Below are 18,585 nucleotides of genomic sequence, written 5' to 3'. Positions count from 1 at the left end.
CATGCTCTACATCATATGCCATTAAAGACATGCAAACTAAGATGACAATGAGATACCACTACACACCTATTAGAATGGCTAAAATCTGAAACCCTGAAAACATCAAATGCTGACAAGGATATGGAGCAACAGGTACTTTTATTCACTGCTGGTGGGAATGCAAAAAGGAACAGTCATAAATAGTATAAACAGTTACTTCACAATCCAGCTACCATGCTCCTTGATAGTTACCTAAATGAGTTAAAAACATATAATTTGAAAATACACACAGAACTCTGCATACAAATGTTATCAGAACTTGGAAGCAGGCTCTCCTCGCCCTCCAGCACCACACCGCCCATTGTAGCCAAATTTTCCAGCTTCTGGGACAGACTCGTCTGATACCAGGGAAAAAACTGTAGTTGCCTGGCCCTTACTCCACCTGCTGGCTCTCCACCCTTAAGCCTGTGCCCCACTCTTGTCTCTTGCTGTCTGTTTGGAAGCCCGGCACCTGCGGACTCCCTACTCCAGCACCCAGAAGGCCTTCCTGGCCGTGTGGAGGACAGGCTCTTGGTGCTCCAACCAGGCATCAGGGCTGTGCCACTGAGGTGGGAGAGCCAAGTTTAGGACACTGGTCCACAAGAGACCTCCCAGCTCCACGTAATATCAAACGGTGAAAATCTCCCAGATATCTCCATCTCAAGGCCAAAACCCAGCTACATTCAATGACCAGCAAGCTACAGGGCAGGACACCCTATGCCAAAAAACTAGGAAGACAGGAACACAACCCCACCCATGAGCACAGAGGCTGCCAAAAATCATAAGAAGACCATAGACACCCCAAAACACACCACCAGACGTGGATCTGCCCACCAGAAAGACAACATCCAGCCTCATCCACCAGAACACAGGCACTAGTCTCCTCCACCAGGAAGTCTACATAACCCACTGAACAAACCTTAGCCACCGGGGACAGACAACAAAAACAACGGGAACTACAAACATGCAGCCTCCGAAAAGGAGACCCCAAACGCAGTACGTTAAGCAAAATGAGAAGACAGAGAAACACACAGCAGATGAAGGAGCAAGGCAAAACCCAACCAGACCTAACAAATGAAGAGGAAGTAGGCAGTCTACCTGAAAAAGAATTCAAATAATGATAGTAAAGATGACCCACTATCTTGGAAATAGAATGGAGAAAATACAAGAAACATTTAACAAGGACCTAGAAGAACTAAAGAGCAAACAAACAGTGATGAACAACACAATAAATGAAATTTAGAATTCCCTAGAAGGGATCAATAGGAGAATAACTGAGGCAGAAGAACAGATAAGTGATCTAGAAGATAAAATAGTGGAAATAACTACTGCAGAGCAGAATAAAGAAAAAAGAATAAAAAGAATTGAGGACTGTCTCAGAGACACCTGGGACAACATTAAACGCACCAATATTCGAATTATAGGGGTTCCAGAAGAAGAAGAGAAAAAGAAAGGGGCTGAGAAAATACTTGAAGAGATTATAGTTGAAAACTTCCCTAATATGGGAAAGGAAATAGTTAATCAAGTCCCATACAGGATAAATCCAAGGAGACACACGCCAAGACACATATTAATCAAACAATCAAAAATTACATACAAAGAAAAAATATTAAAATAAAAATATTAAAAGCAGCAAGGGAAAGAAAACAAATAAAATACAAGGGAATCCCCATAAGGTTAACAGCTGGTGTATCAGCAGAAACTCTGCAAGCCAGAAGGGTGTGGCACGACATATTTAAAGTGATGAAAGTGAAAAACTTACAACCAAGATTACTCTACCCAGCAAGGATCTCATTCAGATTTGATGGAGAAATTAAAAGCTTTACAGACAAGCAAAAGCTAAGAGAAGTCAGCACCTCCAAAACAGCTTTACAACAAATGCTAAAGGAACTTCTCTAGGCAGGAAACACAAGAGAAGGAAAAGACCTACAATAATAAACCCAAAACAATTAAGAAAATGGCAATAGGAACATACATATTGATAATTACCTTAAATGTAAATGGATTAAATGCACCCACCAAAAGACCCAAACTGGCTGAATGGATACAAAAACAAGACCCATATATATGTTGTCTACAAGAGACCCACTTCAGACCTAGGGACACATACAGACTGAAAGTGAGGGGATGGAAAAAGATATTCCATGCAAATGGAAATAAGAAGAAAGCTGGAGTAGCAATTCTCATATCAGACAAAATAGACTTTAAAATAAAGACTATTACAAGAGACAAAGAGGGACACTACATAATGATCAAGGGATCAATCCAAGAAGAAGATAGAACAATTGTAATTATTTATGCACCCAACATAGGAGCACCTGAATATATAAGGCAAATACTAACAGCCATAAAAGGGGAAATCGACAGTAACACAATCATAGTAGGGGACTTTAACACCCCAATTTCACCAATGGACAGATCATCCAAAAGGAAAATAAATAAGGAAACACAAGCTTTAAATGATTCATTTAACAAGATGGACTTAATTGATATTTATAGGACATTCCATCCAAAAACAACAGAATACACATTCTTTTCAAGTGCTCATGGAAGATTCTCCAGGATAGATCATATCTTGAGTCACAAATCAAGTAAATTAAGAAAACTGAGATTAGAGAGTGGGACATTTGGCTTGCGAGCGGGAACGGCTTAGTTGTACACAGAGAAAGAATGATATAAAATGGGTGATGTTGAGAAGGGCAAGAAGATTTTTGTTCAGAAGTGTGCCCAGTGCCATACTGTGGAAAAGGGAGGCAGGCAAAAGACAGGTCAGGCTGTCGGATTCTCTTACACAGATGCCAACAAGAACAAAGGCATCACCTGGGGAGAGGAGATGCTGATGGAGTATTTGGAGAATCCCAAGAAGTACATCCCTGGAACAAAAATGATCTTTGCTGGCATTAAGAAGAAGGGAGAAAGGGCAGACTTGATAGATTATCTCAAAAAAGCTACTAATGAGTAATAGTTGGCCACTGCCTTATTTATTATGAAACAAATGTCTCATGACTTTTTATGTGTACCATATTCAAATTGATCTCATACACTAGAATTCAGATCATGAATAGCTGATGTAATACTTCTGTCCTGATTTAAATAAGATTGGCTTGTGGCTAAATGAATATGGTCAGCTTTTTGAATTTTGATAGTAATTCTGGTTCAGCAAGTACTATCCCTGTTTCTCCCTTCTAAAGAGATGATTAAACTTGAATAAGGAATGTTAAACTTTTCAGGGATATGGTGAATGCCTTCTCAAACCCTATAGGAGATTGGTTTTATATTTAGATTTCTATAACTGGTTATATTAATATATTTAAATATTGAGAAGTTCCCTTCACTGTCTCATAGACCAGCAAGATTCACCTGTGTTTCAAGTTGTGTTCATTCACCTGTTAAGGCAAGGGTTGAAGATACACTGACAATGTCCATTTTATCTTTTTTGGTCTTAAATATGCTAATTTAATTAAAATTCTACATCTAAAAAAAAAAAGAAAACTGAAATTGTATCAAGTATCTTTTCTGACCACAACACTATGAAACTAGATATCAATTACAGGAAAAAATCTGTAAGAAATACAAACACATGGAGGCTAAACAGCACACTACTTAATAACCAAGAGGTCACTGAAGAAATCAAAGAGGAAAACAAAAAAACACCTAGAAACAAATGACAATGAAAACACAATGACCCAAAACCTATGGGATGCAGCAAAAGCAGTTCTAAGAGGGAAGTTTATAGCAATACAACCCTACTTTAAGAAACAAGAAACATCTCAAGCAAACAACCTAAAGCAATTACAGAAAGAAGAACAAAAAACCCCCAAAGTTAGCAGAAGGAAAGAAATCATAAAGATCCGATCAGAAATAAATGAAAAAGAAATGAAGGAAATGATAGCAAAGATCAATAAAACTAAAAGCTGGTTCTTTGAGAAGATAAACAAAACTGATAAACCATTAGACAGACTTACTAAGAAAAAAAGGGAGAAGACTCAAATCAATAGAATTAGAAATGAAAAAGGAGAAGTAACTACTGACATTGCAGAAATACAAAGGATCATGAGATTACTACAAGCAACTATATGCCAATAAAATGGACAATCTGGAAGAAATGGACAAATTCGTAGAAATGCACAACCATCCGAGACTGAAACAGGAAGAAATAGAAAATATGAACAGACCAATCACAAGCATTGAAATTGAAACTGTGATTAAAAATCTTCTAACAAACAAAAGCCCAGGACCAGATGGCTTCACAGGCGAATTCTATCAAACATTTAGAGAAGAGCTAACACCTATCCTTCTCAAACTCTTCCAAAATATAGCAGAGGGAAGAACACTCCCAAACTCATTCTACGAGGCCACCATCACCCTGATACCAAAACCATACAAAGATGTCACAAAGAAAACTACAGTCCAATATCACTGATAAACACAGATGCAAAAATCCTCAACAAAATACTAGCAAACAGAATCCAACAGCACATTAAACGGATCATACACTATGATCAAGTGGGGTTTATCCCAGGAATGCAAGGATTCTTCAGTATATGGAAATCAATCAACGTGATACACCATATTAACAAATTGAAGAAGAAAAACCATATGATCATCTCAATAGATGCAGAGAAAGCTTTCAACAAAATTCATCACCCATTTATGATAAAAACCCTCCAGAAAGTAGGCATAGAGGGAACTTTCCTCAACATAATAAAGGCCATATATGACAAACCCACAGCGAACATCGTCCTCAATGGTGAAAAGTGGAAACTATTCCCACTAAGAGCAGGAACAATACAAGGTTGCCCACTCTCACCACTCTTATTCAACACAGTTTTGGAAGTTTTAGCCACAGCAATCAGAGAAGAAAAAGAAATAAAAGGAATCCAAATTGGAAAAGAAGAAGTAAAGCTGTCACTGTTTGTAGATGACCTGATACTATACATAGAGAATTCTAAAGATGCTACCAGAAAACTACTAGAGCTAATCAATGAATTTGGTAAAGTAGCAGGATACAAAATTAATGCACAGAAATCTCTTGCATTCCTATACATTAATGATGAAAAATCTAAAAGTGAAATTAAGAAAACACTCCCATTTACCACTGCAACAAAAATAAAATATCTAGCAATAAACATACCTAAGGAGACAAAAACCTGTATGCAGAAAATTATAAGACACTGATGAAAGAAATTAAAGATGATACAAATAGATGGAGAGATATACCATGTTCTTGGATTGGAAGAATCAACATTGTGAAAAATGACTCTACTACCCAAAGCAATCTACAAATTCAATGCAATCCCTATCAAACTACAAATGGCATTTTTCACACAACTAGAACAAAAAATTTCACAATTTGTATGGAAACACAAAAGACCCCGAATAGCCAAAGCAATCTTGAGAAAGAAAAACAGAGATAGAGGAATCAGGCTCCCAGACTTCAGACTACACTACAAAGCTACAATAATCAAGACAGTATGGTACTGGCACAAAAACAGAAATATAGATCAACGGAACAGGATAGAAAGCCCAGAGATAAACCCACGCACATATGGTCACCTTATCTTTGATAAAGGAGACAAGAATACACAGTGGAGAAAAGACAGCCACTTCAATAAGTGGTGCTGGAAAACTGGACAGCTACATGTAAAAGAATGAAATTAGAACACTCCTTAACACCATACACAAAAATAAACTCCAAATGGATTAAAGACATAAATGTAAGGCCTGACACCATCAAACTCTTAGAGAAAAACATAGAACACTCTATGACATAAATCACAGCAAGATCCTTTTTGACCCACCTCCTAGAGAAATGGAAATAAAAACAATAATAAACAAATGGGATCTAATGAAAGTTAAAAGCTTTTGCACAGCAAAGGAAACCATAAACAAGACGAAAAGACAACCCCCAGAATGGGAGAAAATATTTGCAAATGAAGCAACTGACAAAGGATTAATCTCCAAAATATACAAGCAACTCATGCAGCTCAATATCAAAAAAACAAACACCCCAATCCAAAAATGGGCAGAAGACCTAAACAGACATTTCTCCAAAGAAGATATACAGATTGCCAACAAACACATGAAAGAATGCTCAACATCATTAATCATCATAGAAATGCAAATCAAAACTATAATGAGATATCTCACACCAGTCACAATGGCCATCATCACAAACTCGACAAACAATAAATGCTGGAGAGTGTGTGGAGAAAAGGGAACCCTCTTGCACTGTTGGTGGGAATGTAAATTGATACAGCCACTATGGAGAACAGTATGGCAGTTCCTTAAAAAACTAAAAATAGAACTACCATACTACACAGCAATCCCACTACTGGGCACATACCCTGAGAAAACCATAATTCAAAAAGAGTCATGTACCAAAATGTTCACTGTAGCTCTATTTAGAATAGCCAGGACATGGAAGCAACCTAAGTGTCCATCAACAGATGAATGGATAAAGAAGATGTGGCACATATATACAATGAAATATTACTCAGCCATAAAAAGAAATGAAATTGAGTTATTTGTAGTGAGGTGGATGGACCTAGAGTCTGTCATACAGAGTGAAGTAAGCCAGAAAGAGAAAAACAAATACCGCATGCTAACACTTATATATGGGATCAAAAAAAAGAAAAAAAAAATGGTCAGAAGAACCTAGGGGCAAGACGGGAATAAAGATGCAGACCTACTAGAGAATGGACTTGAGGATACGGGGAGGGGGAAATGTAAGCTGGGACAAAGTGAGAGAGTGGCATGGACATATATACACTACCAAATGTAAAATAGCTAGTGGGAAGCAGCCGCATAGCACAGGGAGATCAGCTCAGTGCTTTGTATCCACCTAGAGTGGTGGCGGAGGGAGGGTGGGAGGGAGACGCAAGAGGGAGGGGATATGGGGATACATGTATATGTATAGCTGATTCACTTTGTTATACATCAGAAACTAACACACCATTGTAAAGCAATTATACTCCAATAAAGATGTTAAAAAAAAAGATAACCAACAATGGAAAAAAAACCCAAAATAAATCAAAACAGAACAAAAAAAGAAATGCATTAGTGATGTGGTAAGTAGGTATTAACTCTTTTCCTGAAGGTCAGCTTTAAGCTGACTGGAATCAGAAGTGTCATTTTTGTCATGCTACTATCATGCCCTCACTATAAGAATAAACTTAAAGAATTTTTCCAGTGTTTAGATTGCTTTGCAGGGACAATATATCCATAAAGCACAGTAGGCACATTGCCAAGAACCCCTGATACATTTTGGGGGCCACAAAAGTATTTTACTTTCTTTTAAAATCAGGAGAAAAAATCAACTTTTAGAGTAGAAGAAAAAGTTTAATTTTCTTCAAATGAAAATTTTAAGAAATGAGAATTTTAGGGTACTTGAAAATCTATTACATTTTTTTAAGTAGGAAAAAGGTTGAAATATTTAAAGTTATATCAAAAGTAATGTTTAATATTGCTATTATTATGGAAGAAGGGGGCCCTGAAGGCCAGAGTGCCCAGGGCCCACAAAAGACATAATGTGGCCCCTCCTGCTTTTTTCACCCCAACAAAAGATCTCTTCTTCCCCTGAGAAAACTTCTTATCTCACTAAAATATTACAATGGGGAAGTTACAGAACTTAAAATAAATGACTGAAATTTGAATATACTTTGCCATTTACCCTTTCCGTGACCTTGAGCAAATTGTTAGCTTATCCTAATTTCTGTTTGCTCATAAGTAAATGGATATCACAACTATTATGTCTTCCTATCTTTGATCTTTCCATATTCAGTCAGCTCACCCTTTATATTCACTGCATTACAGAAGGAACAACATGGCTGAAAAAAGTAGAATCAAAGTTTTTGTTTGCTTTTGCACTCCCAAGTCCTAGGCTCCCAGAAGAAGAAACATGTACATTTCACGTACATTGAAAATAAATAAAATAAACAAGAAGAAATAATCCTATCCTCAAATTAGATGAAGAAATTTATGATCCTACCCTTCCCCTACCACTCTCCTGAAAAACACTGATCCGTTCTCTACTATAAATTTGCCTCTTCCATAATGTCATATAAATTGAATCATACAGTTTGTAACCTTCAGAGACTGGCTTCTGTCACTCAGCATAATGTATTTGCACTAAGACGTGTACATAAATAGTTTCTTTTATATTGCTGGATAGTATTGTATCGCCTGGATATGCCACAGCTTGTTAAAGGACACAAGTTATTTCTAGTTTTTGATTAAGAATAGAGCTGTTATAAACATTCATTTATAGGTTTTTGTGTGAGTATACATTTCATATCTCTATAGCGAATACCCAGGTGTGAGATCCCTAGGTCATATAATAAATGCACATTTAATTTTATAAGAAAATGCCAGACTGTTCTCCATAGTGGCTGTACTATTTTGTATCACCAAGATCAATGTTCAAATGTTCCAGTTGCTCCTCATCCTCAGTAGCATTTGGTATTATTAGAATTACTTCTTTTAATCGTTCTAATAGATGTGAAGGGACACATCACTATGATTTTAATCTCAATTTCCCTAGTGGCTAATGATACTAAACATCTTTCCATGTGTTTATTTTCCATCTATATTACCTTATTCCTATCTGTTAAAATATTTTAAATATTTTTCAGTTGGGTTGTTGAGTTTGGGGAGTTTAGGGAGTTCTTTATATATTCTAGATACATGTTTTTTTAGGTATGTGAATTGCAAATATTTTATCCCTGTCTGTAGCTTATATTTTAATTCTTTTTTTTTAATTAATTTATTTATTTTTGCTGTGTTGGGTCTTCGTTTCTGTGCGAGGGCTTTCTCTAGTTGTGGCAAGCAGGGGCCACTCTTCATCGCGGTGCGCGGGCCTTTCACTATCGCGGCCTCTCTTGTTGCGGAGCACAGGCTCCAGACGCGCAGGCTCAGTAGCTGTGGCTCACGGGCCCAGTCGCTCCGTGGCATGTGGGACCTTCCCAGACCAGGGCTCGAACCCGTGTCCCCTGCATTAGCAGGCAGATTCTCAACCACTGCGCCACCAGGGAAGCCCTATATTTTAATTCTTGTAACCGTTTTTCATAGATGAAAAGGTTTAAATTTTAATAAGTACCATTTATCATATTTTTCTTTTGTAGATCACACTTTTGGTGTTGCATATAAGAACTCTTTGCCTACCTGCAGATCATGAAAATTTCCGCTATTTTTTTTCTAAAAGCATTTTAATTTAACCTCTAAATTTATATCTATGATATTTTTGGAGTTAACTTTTTACAAAATCTTAAAGATCAAGATTCTTTTTTCTTTCTTTGTGCATGTGGATGTCCAATTGTTCTAATACCATTTGTTGAATACTGAATTGCTTTTGAATCTCTGTTGAAAATCAAATGGCTATATTTGTGTGGGTGTATTTTTGAATTCTTTATTCTGTTCCAATGATCTATGTGTTTATCTCTTGAGTAATATTACACTGATTTCCACAGTTTCTCAGAAATTTTCAAAATAGGATAGTGTGATTCCTCCAACTTTTCTTTTTCAGAATTGATTCAGCTATTTTACTTCCTTTGCCCTTGTATATAAATTTTAGAATCAGTTTGTCTATGTCTACCAAGAATCCTGCTGAGATTTTGATTTCATTAACTTTACAGATCTATTTGGAATGGAGATCTTTACTATGTTGAGCTTTCCAATCCATGAACATAGTATGTCTCCATTTATTTAGATCTTTGAATTCTTTCATTAGTACCATGTGGTTTTCAGCATATAGAGCCTAAACATGTGTTGTTTGCTTATAACTACGTATTTTATTTTTTAGAGATATTATAAATGTCTATTTTTAAGATTTCAGTTTCTAATTGTACATTGTTAGTATACAGAAATTTTGTGTCTGTATTGACTGTGTATCCCATGATCTTGCTAATCTCACTTTTAGTTTTAGAGGGTTTTTTTTTTTTTTGGTAGATTCTGTGAGATTTTCTATATAGACAATCATATCACCTATGAATAGAGGTAGATTTAATTTTTCTTTTCTGATATGTGTACCTTTTATTTACTTTTATTGCCTCATTGCAATGGAAAGGCCTTTCAGTATGATGTTAAGTAGGGGCAGTGAGAGTGAATACCCTTACTTTATTTCTTATCTTAGGAGAATGCAGTCTCTTACCAGTAAGTGTGATTTTGGCTGTAGGTTTTTGTAGATGCCTTTTATCAGGGTGCAAAACTTCCCTTCTATTCCTAGTTGCTGAGAGTTTTTATCCTGAATGAATGTTAAATTAGGTCAAATGTTTGTTACATCTATTAATAGGATCATGTGGATTTTCTCCTTTGGATTGTGATTTTAGTGGATTACCTTAAGTGATTTTCAAATATTGAACCAGTCTTGCATTCCTGGGATAAATCCTATTTTTAAAAATAGATTATCATTATTTTTACATGTATTCCTGAATTCAATTTAGTAATATTTTGTTGAGGATTTTTTGAATCTATGATCATGAGGGATATTGGTCTGAATAATTCTTTTCTTAAAGAATTTTGTCTGATTTTGGGGTCAGGATAATGCTGGCTTGGGAAAGATTGTTTGCAAAGTGTTTCTGACTCTTCTATTTTATGAATGATATTGCTTAGAATTTTAAATGTTTTAGTAGGATTCACTAGCAAAATAATCTGGGCCTGTAGATTTCTTTTTGAGATATTTTACTGAAAAATTCAAATTCTTTAGTAGTTAAGGACTATTGTCTACTTCATCCCCAGAGAATTTTGCTCCTTTATCATTTTTGAGGAATTGGTCCAATTTATCTAAGTTGTTGAATTAGAGTTGCTCGTAGTCTTCTCATTATCCTTTTAAAGACATCATGATCTATAGAAATATATTCTATATCAATCCTGTTGCTGGTAATTCATGCCTTCTCTCTCTTTTCTTTGACTCTGTTGCTAGAAGTTTATCAATTTTATTATGTTTTTTAAAAGACAAGGTTTTAGTTTCATTGAGATTCTCTAATATTTTATTGTTATTTTAAATTTTATTGATCTCTGTTGCTAACTTTATTATTTCCTTGTACTTTGGGTTTAATTTGCTTTTTTATGTCTAGTTTCTTTTTTTTTTTTTTTTTTTTTTTGCGGTACGTGGGCCTCTTACTGTTGTGGCCTCTCCCGTTGCGGAGCACAGGCTCTGGACGTAGGGGCTCAGCAGCCATGGCTCACAGGCCCAGCTGCTCCACAGCATGTGGGATCTTCCCAGACTGGGGCACGAACCTGTGTCCCCTGCATCAGCAGGCAGACTCTCAAACACTGTGCCACCAGGGAAGCCCTGTGTCTAGTTTCTTAATGTAGGAGCTTAGATTGTTGATTTGAGATTTTTGGCTTTTTTGTAATATAAGTATTTAATGCTATGAAAAACATCTTCTCAGCACGGATTTAGCTGTATTCTACAAATTTTGATACATCGTATTTTTATTTCCATTTAGTTAAAAATATTTTTCAATTTCCCTTGATACTTCTTCTTTGACCCATGGATTTTTAGAAGCATATTGTTTAATCGCCAGTTTGGAGACTTTCCTGTTATCTTTTTGCTATTAATTTCTAGTTTAATTCTATTATGATCAGAAAACATACTTTTTGTGATTTCAGTTCTTTGAAGTATATAAATGTTTGTTTTGTGACCTATAATATGGTCTATGGTGGTGAATATTTCATGTGCACTTAAAAAGAATATGTATTCTGCTACTGTTCTGTGACATTTTATATGTCAATTTACAATTACAATGACAACTTACAGTATAAATGTCAATTACACCTAGCTGGTTGATAATGTTGTACAGTTCTTCTATATCCTTACTGATTTCTGTCAACCAGTTCTATCTATTACTAAAAGAGTAGTGTGGAAGTCTGCAACTATAATTGTGGATTTGTGTGTTTCTCTTTTCAGTTCTGTCAGTTTTACTTCATATATTTTGTATTTGTATTAGTTTGCTAGCACTACCACAATAAAGTACCACAGACTGACTTAAACAAAGAAATGTATTTCCTCACAGCTCTGGCAACTAACCATCTAAGATGACGGTATTGGCAGCACTAGCTCTTTTGAGGTTTCTCTCCTTGGATAGCTGCCTTCTCCCACTGTCTTTATATGTTCTTCTCTGTGTGTGTGTCTGTGTCTTGATCTCCTCTTCTTATAAAGACATCAAGTCATATTGGAGTAGGGCCCATCCCAATGACCTCATTTAACTTTAAGTAACTCTTTAAAGACCCTATTTTTAAATATAGCCACATTCTGAGGTACTGGGTATTAGGACTTCAACATAAATTTTGGCGGAACACAATCCAACCTATGATACTCTTCCCTCTGGTTCCCTAAAATTCATGTACTGCTCACATGCCAAACGCATTCACACCATTCCAATAGCCCCAAAAGTCTTAACACATTCCAACATCAACTCTTAGTCCAAAATCTCATCTAAATATCATCTAAATCATGAATGGGTGAGATTCAAGGTATGATTCTTCATGAGGCAAAATTACTCTCTGAGCCCACTAGGGTGGCAGCTCGGCCTTCCAGGTTTTGGGGTGCGTACACATTTTCAATTGCTATGTTTTCATAATGAATTGGCCCTTTATTATCATAAAAGTCCATTTACTGCTCTGATTTCTTTAATTCCTATGAGTGATATTTACTGTGTATTTTATCTACTAGGTTCTCTTATTAATTAATTCTATAGAAATAAATTCAAGCCATAATAAACCGGTTTTTCTCAAAGAGCTGGGCTGGATTAAGACCTTTTTGGAAGCCCTGAGTATTGGGAAGATTATGGTGTCTCTAATATTTATTTTACATTTATTATATAATAAAACTATGTAATAAAGTGATATTAGACTTTAAAATACAAATACCAAATACGTGTCAGCTAAAATTAAAACTAGCTTTTTTTCTAGAAAAGAACACACTAACTGAAGCTAAACTTTCTCATTTGCTGGTATCCTAAGTAAATTCTTTCTCTTACATCACGTAATTAACCACTGTCAACGAGTGCTCCATAGAATTAGCCAAAATGGTCCTTTGGTCCAATAAATTTGGGAAATACCAAATACAATATCTCTCTAATAAAAGCCTATTAAATGCTTTCAGAGGTTTAAAGTTTACTCAAAAATTAAAATTCTTTAATATATTATAATTAATTTGATGACAGAACTATTTTTCATATAATGCCTACTAATGTCTCATAAAATATATTTTTCTCTCAGTACATTTTAGAAGGCACTTTAGAAATACTGCATCATTTTCTAAGCAGCTATTATGTGTTGGGGACTATTCTAAATGCTTTGCACACTTTGATTATTTACAACATGTCAGATTTGGGGCATGAGTAGATATTAAGAGGTAAATATTATTGTCTTCATTTTATAGATAAGGAAATTGAGACAGTGAGGACACATAACTTTAAGCAATGGAACTGATTCAGACTTCATTTCAGATTATTCTGTCTATAATCTACCCAGCATGGAGCAGCAGTGCTTCAGTTTTTCTTTTCTAGGGACTGATGTCACATTCTCTTCTCCTCAGATTTGATTCAAACTTCAGAACCCCACCTTTCATCTACATGTGCTATTCTAGTAGACTTTTGCCCTCTGATTCATTGAATCCTTAACCCTTAATTCTCATTTGGTTCTGAGGTTAAATTCATTCTCTGGTTTTCAAATGAGACCATGATACTAGGAAGAAGCATGAGACTGTACATTTCACCTCTGTCCTGCCACAGCCCTGCCTCAACCTTGTAATAAACATATATCACCTGTCCCGAAGGGCTGAAGAGTTGCTGTGGTGTTAGATGACAAGAGGAAGGAAAGAAGAGTGAACAAATAAGGTAGATGTCAGGAGAGAATGAAAGGTCAGGGGAAAGCCATTGATGGGTTTGATATACCCTGTCTTCAGTTCTCTCTCTCCAAATTGGAGGAGAAAAGAATTTAACAGGATCAGAAAGGCATAGTATTATCCAGTAATCCCGGGCATCTCAAAATATTCAAGGGACTCCCAACAAGTTTTTTCCAAAAAGTGAGATATAACAGAGTTTGTTGACAACCTTGTAATTTGACTCTCATGATAAAAGGTTATGATTTTGTAAACTGTTATATCTATAATACATGTTTATTTGTATATATCTATTAATAAAATGTTATTTGGCACCATTTGCTTAGTAAATCCTATAAACAATAAATGTAATTTCTTTAATCAGGAAATAATTAAAACCAGTGAATGATGTTCAGCTCTGCTGAAATAAAATGATCCATTAATTAATTAATTATAAAATTCATTAGGTATCTTCTAAGTTATGGCTTCTAGAAGCTTAGTCAGCCATTAAAAGTTTCAACTGCTTGATTTCATAACTTGGAAGGTGTTAAGGTCATCTCAGAATTTTAGCTAGATTCATACTTCATGCCCAAGTCAGGCAGGTTTTCTGGCATGGAGTCTGGTGACTCCTCAGACAGCTGGCAAAGGAGTGGGTAAGTTAAAGAAATGAATGAGGGAAGACTAGAAATAAACTAAGCTCTTCAGGTTGATTGTGGCAAATCAAGCAACAAGCAACATTAAAGAGGTCTAAAAAGGTGAGAATTGGCCTCCTGGCTGATTTAGTCTGAGATTTCTGAGAGGTTTTTTTTTTTTTTCCCCTGTAAGCCTTATCACATACAGAATGCAGTTTTGATTCCTCTTTACACTTCTAACAAACTTGGTTGGACAAACACTCATCTGTTTATCCACTGACAGGCTTCCTGTCTTGTATCTGGGTTGGGAATATATCAGCCTAAGAGCCTGTGGTCTTGCCTTAAGGGGTAGAGTGTGAAGAGGATGGTCAAAGTCGGAAGAGTAAATGAAATACCCACAAACCTGGACCAGAGGAGAGACAATCACTTTTAACAGGTCATTATTTTGATTAGAAGTAGGTGTTGTACTTGACAGTGTTTCTTTAACAGAGAGGCCAATGTTGGTGAATACATAGACAAGATTACAAGGGTGCAGTTTTGTGCAAATGTAAGGCTAGGGGGAAGAATGCACCACTGAATTTTCAAGATGCTGAAACAAAAATCACTTCTTCAAACAAAGTCAATCATTTTAGAGTCGTATAGCTGGACAAAGGTATTTTTTTGACAGCTCTATTGAGCTATAATTAACATAAAATAAAGGGTACAATTTGATGTTTTGACATGTTTATACCTGTAAAACCATCATCACAATCAAAATAGGAACACAGCCATCACTCACAAAAGTTTCATGACCCTTTGCAACCTTTACCCTTCCTCACTCCTTCTTATCCAACCTCACCTCACCCCCCATTTCCAAGCAGCCACTGAACTGCTTTCTTCCACTATAGATTGGTTTGTCTTTTCTAGATTTTATACAGTGGAACCTTGTAGTATGTACTTTTTTTTTTCTGGCTTCTAATCACTTAATTATTATTTTGAGACTCACCCGCATTGTAGTTCAATAGTTCATTCCTGTATATTGATGACTAGCATTCTACTGTATGGACAGAACAGTTTGTTTATCCACTCATCTATCGATAGACACATGGGTGTGTATTGGTTATCTATTGTTGTGTAACACATGACCCCACAACTTAGAAGCTTAAAACAACAAAGCGCTTATTATCTCATAGTTTCTGTGGGTCAGGAATCAGTGCAGCTTTGTTGGGTACCTCTGGTTCAGGGTCTCTTATTAGGCTGTAATTAAGGTGTCATCCAGGGCTACAGGAATCTCATCCCTCCACTGGAGGAGGATCCACTTCCAAGCTCATTCACGTGGCAGGCCCATGTTGGCAGGACTCAGGTTCCCCAGTGAGATAGGCTAGGCTAGGCTGTGATGGTTGATAAATCCTAAAAACCTCAGTGGCTCAACACAATAAAGTTTATTTTTGACTCCCACCATTGTCAAACGCAGGACAGGTAGCTCTTATGTACTTGAAGCTATATGATCTAAAACACGTGGCTTCCATGATCACCATGGAAGAAAAGAGTGTTACATGGTCATGTAGAATATTTTCTGAGGGTTGAGGACAGAAATGCCTCACATCACATGTACATACATCCCATTGTTGGTCCCCAGTCCCCTCATACCACATCCACCTATATCCTGTTGTTGCACCTCAGTCCCCTTGAAACTGAGCAGGACCCTATGTGGCTCCTGGGCATGGTAGCCTTTCCATGTCCCCTGTTTCTTGTTTGTGGGGAATAGACTCCAACCTCCATGACCTTCCCAGAGTTCCAAAGGGCAGATTTGAACAGTTACTAATCAGGGAAGGGAGGGGATGCAGAGACAGAGGAGCAGCCAAGAAACAATTGTGCAGCCTTGGGGCAGGGTCCTGGTTCCACCTCAAGGGATACACATAATAATATCTTTGAGCTCTTTAAAGAACTAAAACCCCCAACAAACTAAAGATATTAGTATTCTTCATTCCAGAGAAGCTCATCAGGAGACCACCTGTGGCCAGATTTACTGAGTACAGGCCCTGCACACACCCCAATCCTTATCAGCAACTCCGCCCTTGAACCATTTCTATAAAACTCCTCACCAAATCCTCCCGGGTTGGGACACACAGTTTTGAGAGGCATGAGCTCTCTGTGTCCCCCTTTGCATGGCAAAGCAATAAAGCTATTCTTATCTACGTCACCCAAAACTCTGTCTCTCGGATTCGATTCAGCACCAGCGCACAGAGGCCAAGTTTTCGGCATCACTCTCACATCATGTCCACTTACATCATGTTGTCAGAACACAGTCCCATAGCCTCAACCTAATGGTTAGGGGAACTAAGCAAATCAGTATCTATGAGCACTAACTGGCACGTGCCCTGACTCCAATGTAAGCTTCTAACCCCATTAGGGCCAAGACTTTGCCTTTCTTGTTCATGGTTGAATCGGCAGTCCATATTCAGTTCCAGGCACATAATAGCTGCTCAAAAAATATTTGTATTATATTTTCATTTATATAATTTCAAAACCTCTATGAGGCAATTCTTATTATTGCCATTTTCACATGAATAGCCTGAGGCTCAGAGAAGTTACATAACTGAATTAAACCCTGATTTTGTGCCTTCATGTTCAATAAACTTTATGTGATACCACTGGATTTTCTTTGGTGGCTTTGGGTCTTTTGATCAGCCCTGTGTTGAGTGGATTCTAACATGACTTTCTTCTAAGGGTATAGCTGGGGGGCACAGATGGTTCTACCTACCACAGACTTTCTGCTTATTTTTTTGCTCATTTTCATTTTCCCCCAGACTTCTGTTTAGCTTTTGTGACAGGGGACAGAGAGTGAGTCTACAATCTGCCCATACTTTTCACGGTCTTTTGTTCTCCCAGGTTTCCGGGGTGATGCCCAGTTGCAGTCCTAGCTCTGCTGCCTTTGTGCCACCCCAGATAGAGCTGTGGTTTTCCACATGCTATTTCTTAAAGATGCACCCTCCAGCCCCTGGGCAAGGACCTCCCCAGAGGCTAAGCCAGTACTCACTTCAAAGTCACAACCTTTCTCCTCCCAGAGGATTAAACTGCTCCTTCATCTTTTGGACTGTCACTGGTTTTCATTCTTTTTGTTTCTGCACCAGTGCTCCCTTCCACGAAGAGGTCTCACTCATTACTCCTCCATAAGGTGCCCAGCATGGAGCCCCTCCTTTCAGTTTCCCTCCTTCAGAGACTGATCTCATCCTCTTCCCAAATGTCACATCCTCATCTATCCTACTTACCACACACACACACACACACACACACACACACACAACCCTCATCCTTCCTTGGAGCTAAGTCTTGTGTTTCACTTTAAAGCTGTCAGTACAGGAATATGTTTATGCTGGGTCACACCTGTATCAAGATGGACAGATTTCTAAAGGTTTGGAACAGCATTGCTGATATTCTCTTCAGGCTCTCCTTTGCTCTTTCCCCTCCTCGTTCTCCGCTTCTCAACTCCTCCACCTACCATGACCTCCTCCTTCTGGTCTATTAAGTAATATTTTATTGTTATAACTCCAATTATGATAGTCATGGTTATTTAGTATTTCTAAAGCTTTCCATCATATATCACTTGGCAGTCATCATTCTTACTTCTCAAAAACTGGGTCAGTGAATCTCCCATGTTATCACATAATGTGCAAAAGGGATGGTAGCTTAATCCAGCATCACTCAGAGTGTCAGGCCCCTCTATGAGATGTGAAATTCTGACAGCCTGCTTTTTGCTTACTGGATGCTGAGTGCAGAGACTGTGTTCCTCTCTTCATTAGGCTATTCGTAATCACTCAACAGGATGGTATCATTGTAACAGCAGCAACAGCATACAGGAACACAGCACTAAGATAATTACAAGCAAACGGAAACCTGAAGAATGGGTGGTGAATGTAATAAGACTTCATCACTAGGAGCCAAGTTCCTCAGAATCCTCTGAGAAAAGGGTTAATGTGAAAGCCTCCTCAGTCAAGGACAACTTAGGATGGCAGCCAGAGAAATAAATACCTACCCGCAGTCTCTCACTGCCCAAGTGAGCACTACTTTATCAAAAGCTGGATGTGTGGTTCCTGTTTCATTACCTGAGTCAGGAAGAGTGTAAATTTG

The 18,585-nt window shown here is 37.3% G+C and overlaps 1 protein-coding gene across 1 annotated transcript; it reads left to right on the top strand.

The window, feature by feature from the left end:
- Positions 1-2,698: 2,698 nt before the first annotated feature.
- LOC308618835 (cytochrome c-like) lies at positions 2,699-3,034 on the top strand (the record flags this gene model as incomplete). The annotated part of the gene is made up of 1 exon (XM_081237103.1): positions 2,699-3,034. One exon carries the CDS (start codon positions 2,699-2,701, stop codon positions 2,978-2,980), a length of 282 nt encoding a protein of 93 aa, XP_081093229.1. The 3' UTR covers positions 2,981-3,034.
- Between the last annotated feature and the right edge of the window lie 15,551 nt (positions 3,035-18,585).

Source organism: Mesoplodon bidens (genome assembly GCF_964165515.1).
Source record: "Mesoplodon bidens genome assembly, chromosome: 6".
Classification (NCBI taxonomy): Eukaryota; Metazoa; Chordata; class Mammalia; order Artiodactyla; family Ziphiidae; genus Mesoplodon; species Mesoplodon bidens.
This window is presented reverse-complemented; position numbering and strand designations above follow the sequence as displayed.